This window comes from Arachis duranensis, chromosome 6, assembly GCF_000817695.3.
Source record: "Arachis duranensis cultivar V14167 chromosome 6, aradu.V14167.gnm2.J7QH, whole genome shotgun sequence".
In the NCBI taxonomy this organism is placed as follows: domain Eukaryota; kingdom Viridiplantae; phylum Streptophyta; class Magnoliopsida; order Fabales; family Fabaceae; genus Arachis; species Arachis duranensis.
This window is the reverse complement of record NC_029777.3, coordinates 91,016,327-91,024,075: the sequence shown is the minus strand read 5'-3', so window position 1 is coordinate 91,024,075 and position 7,749 is coordinate 91,016,327. Positions and strand designations below refer to the sequence as shown.

The 7,749-nt window shown below is 27.5% G+C and overlaps 1 protein-coding gene across 2 annotated transcripts; it reads right to left on the bottom strand.

Moving 5' to 3' along the window:
• Positions 1-1,089: 1,089 nt before the first annotated feature.
• On the bottom strand, positions 1,090-5,191 carry LOC107494561 (uncharacterized). 2 transcript variants are annotated; one of them, XM_052251365.1, is made up of 6 exons: positions 5,093-5,191; positions 2,507-2,937; positions 2,288-2,411; positions 1,906-2,202; positions 1,708-1,809; positions 1,090-1,593 (listed from the first exon to the last, which is right to left on the bottom strand). In XM_052251365.1, the coding sequence occupies exons 2-6, from the start codon at positions 2,935-2,937 to the stop codon at positions 1,090-1,092; spliced, it is 1,458 nt and encodes a 485-aa protein (XP_052107325.1). In that variant the 5' UTR covers positions 5,093-5,191. The 2 variants fall into 2 exon arrangements, with proteins under 2 accessions (XP_052107325.1, XP_015971091.2); XM_016115605.3 differs by lacking the exons at positions 1,708-1,809; positions 5,093-5,191 and having other exon boundaries at positions 2,507-3,030.
• Between the last annotated feature and the right edge of the window lie 2,558 nt (positions 5,192-7,749).

Sequence of the window (7,749 nt, the reverse complement as noted above, 5' to 3'; positions counted from 1 at the left end):
TGCGCTTCTTATGTTCCTCCTCATTTTTAGTTTTTTTTTACTTGGAGAAAAGTAAACTTTTAAGTTTGGTGTTGTCGAACAAGCTCTCTGTTCATCTTATTATCAATGGCACCAAAAGGAGATGAATCATCTTCACGGAGGGGTGGCCACCATAACGATTGAGGTGGTTTAGTTCTTTTTATGCTATTATCCTAACTATAGGAGACGATAGGGGACACTACTAGAAATAGGGCTTTTTCGGACGAATTTTGAGACGAAATTGAAATAAATTTCAAACAAATTATAGACAAATTTTTTCTTTCAAACAAAATTGGGACGAAATTTTTTTGTCCCAAAAAGCCTTGTTGCTAATTTAAAATTTGTCTGAAATTTCGTCCGAAATTTTTTTCAGACGATTTTGTGACAGATTTCGAATAGGCATTTATCTGCTAGATTTCTAACTATTATGATGTATTTTAGACGAATTTCAGACAGATTAACTAACATAAAAACAACGTATTTCAGACAAATTTTAAACAAAAAATATACTTTATTTCAGACAAATTTTTAACGAATTTAGTCAAATATAACAAATTTTTTTCGAACAAATTTTAGACAAATCAAATATTTCTTTTCAATTAAATTTCAGACAAATTTAATTTAAAAGAATTTACATATTTGAAACAAATTTCATACAAAACAACCAATTATTTTCTCACAAATTTTCTACAAATTTAATATAATATTTCAAATAATTTTCATACAAAATAATTTGCTATTTAATAGATAAATATTTTAAAAAATAAATTGTATTCGATTTGCTTTCTATATTAAAACCATCATAATCATTTTTTTCAAATTACATTATCCAAATTATAAACACATAATAAAATCATGAAAAAGTTAATTATCATAAAAGAATTAAAAAAATATTTATTATTAAAATACTTTTGTCCATAAATGTAATCAAACTAAAATAAGAAAAAAAATACTTAAACTAAAACAAAAAAAGCCTTTAAAAAGGTCAAATATCATGAATAAAATAAAATGTACTAACTAATTCACCTAAAATTTCTTAATCTAAATCAGAAGATACATATACTCCAAATATCAATCACTCATGTTATCATCACTAGAGCCTGTCCCAAGCTCATCTTCCGTAAGATCAGACAAGGTTGAAGGAAGTGGGAGATTCAACTTTTTATACAAAGCATGAATTGTCTTTTCAGTAGAACCAATTCTTTTCTGTTGAACTTTTAGTTGACGTCCTTGATCTTTTAACTTGTGCTCAGCATCTTTCAACTTAACCTTTTGCTCTTCATTGATCATTTCTTGCTCCTTTGCTTTTTCTTTCCACATGTGAAGTTCTTGCTCAATATTTAGATTGTCTTTGGATGTCTTTGAACAATTTCTAGAATCCAACTTTGAAGAGAGATCTAAACCAAAAGAACCTAAACCAAAAGCAGCTTTCTTTTTTCCCTTTGTCACAACTTCGTTCCAAACAGTATAATCATCTGGTATATCTAGGCCTTCCTTAGATGCCTCAACATCTCCCTCATTATCCAAGGATAAAGCTACTTGAGAAAGTTCTGTCTTTCGCTTTTTGAATTCACCCTACAAAATCAATTCATGTTAATCGCAACTAAATATGTCATGAACAAATACTAACATATAGTGAAAATTAGCAGTTGAAAAAAACAAAAAGAAGAACAAATTAGCATCACATACAATGGCTTTCTCAGATCTTTCATCAATCCAACTTTTGTCTTTTTTGGTGTGGCATTTAGTATAAACCTCTTCTAGAGAAGGTTTTACTCCCGTAGCTTTCTCCTATAATATAACAGTTTTAATCGATAGGAAAAAAAAGAATAAGAGAACATTGCAAAAATAAAGAACAAGACTATAAATAAACTATTTTTATCTTACCATTCTGCGTGCATGTTCACCCATAGATATGGAACCACCAGTATGCATGGAACTTCCAGCATTTGATGCTCGATTCACAGTATTTGCTGCTGACCAGTTCTTAAATTTCGAATCTGTAGCAAAATAATGTAATAGTTGACGCCAAACAGGTTCAGGAATATATTTTGGTACATGGTTAGGGTCTTTTGAATAATTGCGTCTCTCCTGATTCATCAACGATCTTAATCGATCACTCCCTTTAATCTCAAAAATTTGACGAATTCTTGCATTGTGTTGAGGTTCCCACATACAATTTTTCTATAAAAGAAAACAAACATATACATTGAATTACCCCACTATGTATAATATCAAAATAACAAAAAAAATGATAATAAATACTTACCTTAAATTCAGTAAACCACAAATCTCGCATTTGCTCACTAGCATGTCTCCAGGAAGGGCAGAATTCTGAAAATTTGCTTTTAATGGCATTTGTTACATGACGAACAGCAGTACATGGATTAAACCTATAAGAAGTTCAAATAATGAGTAATTACACATGTATTCACAATAAAAACAATATAGAGAGAACGTTAAAATAGAAACTGATTTTTGTACTTACTCATTGCCAAAAGGCTCTATTTTCAAGAGCCCTTCTTGAGTGACAAGTTCACCTTCTTGAGCAAGAGATTCATCTTGATGATTTTCATCCGATAAGTGAGCATGATGTAAATTTTGTTCATTATTAGGAGCATTATCAAATGACTGAGGTTGGATAGGTGAACAATATGGTGATTCAGCTGGTGATTGTGATGGTGATGGTGTATGATCGGCATGGGAAGATAGTAAATTTCTCTTGAATTTTTGTGGTGGCTGCAAAGAAGAGGGTGGTAATGCTGAAGGCTTTTTAGATACATGTGAAGGAATTGGAGCTCGTGATTTTGTAGGTTTAGGGTGTGAAAACTTAGTTTTGTGTGCACTAATCACCTCCTTATTACCAGACTTTTGTGCTTTAATTGACAAGTGTTTTTTATTTTTTTTAGAACCTGACATCTAAAACAACAAAGATTTATAAGATTAGTAAGACATTGCATTTAAATTTCAGTAACATGTACATCATCGAAAGAATTAAAAAAATAACAATATAAAATAATACTTAGCTGCCAAAATAATCAATGAGGATGTAAAATAAAGTGCTAATATGCTTTAGTACTAAACTACTAATATATATGTACACATGAGCATTTTAACAAGTTCATAGTCATAATTGCAACACAGACATAATCAAACTAAATCCAACCAATAAACTATAATCACAATAATAGCAACGACAATTATAATTCATAGTCAAAAACTAAAGTCAATTACATCAAATAATCACATAATACAACGCTGGGTGTTTTAACATCAAACTTCCAGTCATAAATACCTTTTTACTCCTTTCTTCATAAGAATGCATGATTATGCCGTAGTCTTCACCAAAATATGTGTACGTGTAGCTTGTTACTGACTCCCACTTTTCTAAAAGAAGCCATATAAAGAACACAATCAAAAAGTTAACAAACTTAAACAATTCACGAAGGATTCACAACTCTTGAGAAGCGCCTAGAAGAAACAATTTGAATAAAATGCAACTAATTGACTTTATATAGGTTTAAATATTGTTAAAATTAAGGTCATTTTTTTCTATATATATATAATGCTTATATTCCACTACTGCTCACAACTACTCCATTGTACAAGTGCAAATTCCATATTGAAGCCAAAGAATAATATGAAATAATGCAATCAGGAACTATTATTGCTCACAACTATATTAGATAATTCTTATCAATATTTATTACTTATATACATAGATAAACTAAGAATAATATGATGAATGCAATCAAGAAAAGAAAGTCTCATATTTATAAAAGACTATAGATTCAAAACCGGATGAATAAAGTATAAAATTATTGTACGAACAACTCATAATTTGTGAATTTAATATGATTTAATAACAAAACTCTTTTTATTATTAATAAATTTAAAGAATATTTTTTATTGAACAACTTAATAATTTATAGTTCTTCTATATGTTCCTAATATGTTGTTTTTTCTTATAAAAGAAAAAGATAAACACAACTAAAAAGATAAATTCTTCCTAAACTTTTACAGGAAATATTTATCATTTGTACTCTGCCATTCTCTCCATTTCAAAATTCATCTCAATGGATTTTTAAATATTCTTTTTGGCATATAATATTTTTGACATAAATTATCTCTAACTTGCTCTCCATTTCAATACATTTCAAGATCTTTTGGCATAAATAAAGTTATTTGTGAGATCAGCTTCTAAGATGCCAAAAAAACATATTCATTCACCATAAAATACGAAACAAAATAAAATAAAATAAAAACATGTATAAAAAATGCAACGCGTGCTTTTATACAAGGACTGTTTCTTATATTACTTTGTTCAACTTGCAGTATGATTGCTTAATGATGATCCAGGAATGAATTTGGGAAACAACAGTCATTGCTGTCTTAATAGGAACCATAGCACATACAAAAGCCAACTACAATCATTATTTTCACTTATTAATAATAACAATTTCCTTGTTATACAGTTTAACTAGCTTCTTGTAAGAATTAACAGCAGCATATAATTTATAAATTACAATAAAGAGCGTGCAGGCCTACGCATTAACCATTTTTAGAGCATTATCTTTTGAATCACGGTGCTTGTTTCTACTGCTTTGTACTTATACCAAGAAGCACAAACTAAGTAAAACACAAAATTGAGAACACTCATCACAGCCAATAGCCAATAGAAGTAATTAAGGTTGTCTCTGTTCAAGTTATTACTTGCAAGCCACAAACTAAGTAAATCACTGTTTTATATAATCATTTAAACACAATTTGATGAATGACACACAATCTACATAGATGCATCTTCTCAATCTCAGTCTCAGCATATACACACATTGAATTGCTTGGTTACTCAGAAACAAAGATTGACAAATTATTAAAATTGACATTAAAAACAGAAAAATCATGCATAAATAAAAAGGAAAAAAAAACACAAATCAAGCTGGCAGAGGACGCACAAAAATTAGCAACCAAATTAATAATGAACAATGCTGAGTAACAATCAAATTAACAATGAAGAAAACTAATTAACAATGAACCTGACAGAGTAACAATTACTACTCATAAAAATTAGAACCTGACAGAGGATGCACAGAGAGGAGAAGGAGGCAAGGGTAACCTAGCTAAGCACGAGGGTGGAAGTCGCCTCAGGTACAGTGTCTGAGGCTAGCGGGGATGTGAGTTCTGAGACCGGAAGAGGTAGCCACATGCAGGAGGCAGAACAGTGTGAGCAAAGCAGTGTGAGCGACTGGGGCTGTAGCCTTGAGCGCGACGCACGAGCGTGGAGGTTGCACGAGGTGTGAGGTCCGAGGCCTGCCTAGCGTTCGTCTCGGAAGATCAGCGGCGGCCACAAGCAGGAGGCAGAGCACGCAGAAGAAAGTGACCCTAGCTGTGATATGAGGAGGGAGAAGGCACTCTAAATCTGAAATTCCTGGAACCCAAATGGCGGTCTTGATTAAAAAGTTTTGGATTTTTGGCGCAGGTAAATAAGTGGCTTTCAAATAACTATATATAATAAATTTTAAAATTAATATTATATCTAATTTTTACTATCAATTTTAAAAAAGATAAGATTATAACGAAAACATTTAAAATTAATATTATATCTAATTTTTACTATCAATTTTAAAAAAGATAAGATTATAACGAAAACATTTTAAATTAAAAAAAAATATTATAACGAAAATATCTAAAATTAAGTTATGGAATATTGATTTTTAAAAGATAGATATTTTAAAAAATTATATCTAATATTAATTTTAAAATATTTGAATTAAATTATGTTTTTAAATTTTTGTTACATAATAATCTTAAAAACTAAATATTTAGAAGATCAACATAATTAAATACATATTTTATATTAATGGATAAAATAGATAAAATAAAATAAGATAAGATAATTGTCTCAAATTATATAAAGAGGTGTTAAAGACTCCTCAATTATATTACTCATTCTATACATATATACTTTTTAAATATATTCTGTGTTGGAGTATCTTTATAAGTACCTACTCCATCGTTCCAATAAGACAAATTGTTTTAACTCGCAAATTTTCGATCCATCTCACAATCCGTACATAGGTAAAATTTTTTTTTAATATCTATCATTATGTGATTTAATGTTTATTATTATAATTTTTCATTATTAATAATTTTATTATTTACCGATTATTATCTTGTTTAGTTGAATTAATAATTTTTAAGATAAAAAGTTATTTGTGTCTTTTTATAAAAAAACAATAAAGAGTAAAAAAATTTTTAATATCTATCCGAGACAGTTTTTTGAATAAAGAGTAAAAATTTTTTTAATATCTATTGTGTCCACTCTTTTACGAAGGACAGTGATAGATACAGGATTTAGAAGGATGGGCACAGACTTTTTTTATAAATTTTATTTTCTTTTGTGTCTATAGATATTTTTTATTATTCCACTATTACCCCTTCTTATTTTTCTTATTGCGTTATGTTCAGAGAGGTACTATCTTCTTCCTGGTCTTTCTTTATCTCTGCGTTCTTTCTTTCTCTTTCTTTCAGGTATTCTCTCTTTTTTGTAAAATTTTTTATTGGACTTCATAATTCCTTCCTTCTTATCGTTCTTACTTCAATACCATTTTAACCTTGTATTATATTATTTGATTTGTAATAAAAATAATTAATCTTATAACTTTTGAAAATATTATCAAAGGTAAAATTGATCTTTTAAAATGCTAAAAAATAATTTATAAGTTGTAATTGATTTTATATAATTTAAAGAAAAATTAGTTTTTAGATTAAAAAAAACATTGGTTTTCTAAATAAAAATAGATTTTTATGTGCAAAAACTATTTTTTTTCATGTAAAAATGAATTCTTTTTTAAAACTGATTTTTTATTTAAAATTAGTTTGGCTTATTAACTTAAACAAAATTTTTTATTAATCAAACTCAGATTTATTTTTTTGTTAATTTTAACCATATGTATTGCTACATATAAATATTAAATTTAAAAATAAAATAATTTTATTTATAAATTTTATTTTAATATAAATATTATTATATATTTTTTTATTAAAATTTTTTGCCTCTTCAAACATTTTTTTCAAGTTCCTCTCATTCTCTATTAAATTAGTTTGTATTTGATGCAGAAAATTTGGAATTACATGGCTATTTTAGTCATTCACTATAATATTTTAGTCTTGTCTATGTGTATCCAAACATAATACTGGACATTACATTAGTGTCTTGTACATCGTATCCAAACACAATACACAAAGAATAATTTTTAGTGTCTCCATCCTATTGTCTCTGTCTCAGTATCATATCATGTCCTATCTCTGTAAACAAACACAGCCATACGAATGGAATACTTTTTAAGTTTTAAATTAAATAACGTTAAAAACTTGAAACAATGAACGGTCATATTCAAAACGATGAGATTTATAATACCGGTATGATTTAGTAAGGTTCTAGTAGATCTTTTTGAAATTTTAGGATTGAACAATTTGAAAAAGTAATGTAATAAAAAAATTTTTAAAAAATACATATTTTTACTAATATTTTAAAAATATTTAGCTAATTTAAAACAATATAGAACAGAAATAATAAATATTTTGTTAATTTTATTCTATTATAAATATTTTTATTTTATTTTTATATTAAAATAACTATTATTTTTAAATTTTAATAATTTATTAATTAGTTTATATCTATTATATTATTATATACTACAAGTATTTATTAAAAAATAATATTAATAT

Coding starts and splice junctions, on each gene's coding strand:
- LOC107494561 (XM_052251365.1), bottom strand. CDS start 2,937: ATGTCAGGTTCTAAAAAAAATAAAAAACACTTGTCAATTAAAGCACAA. Junction 2,412..2,506: donor ATAGAGCCTTTTGGCAATGA/GTAAGTACAAAA, acceptor AACTTCTTATAG/GTTTAATCCATGTACTGCTG. Junction 1,810..1,905: donor GTGAACATGCACGCAGAATG/GTAAGATAAAAA, acceptor GTTATATTATAG/GAGAAAGCTACGGGAGTAAA.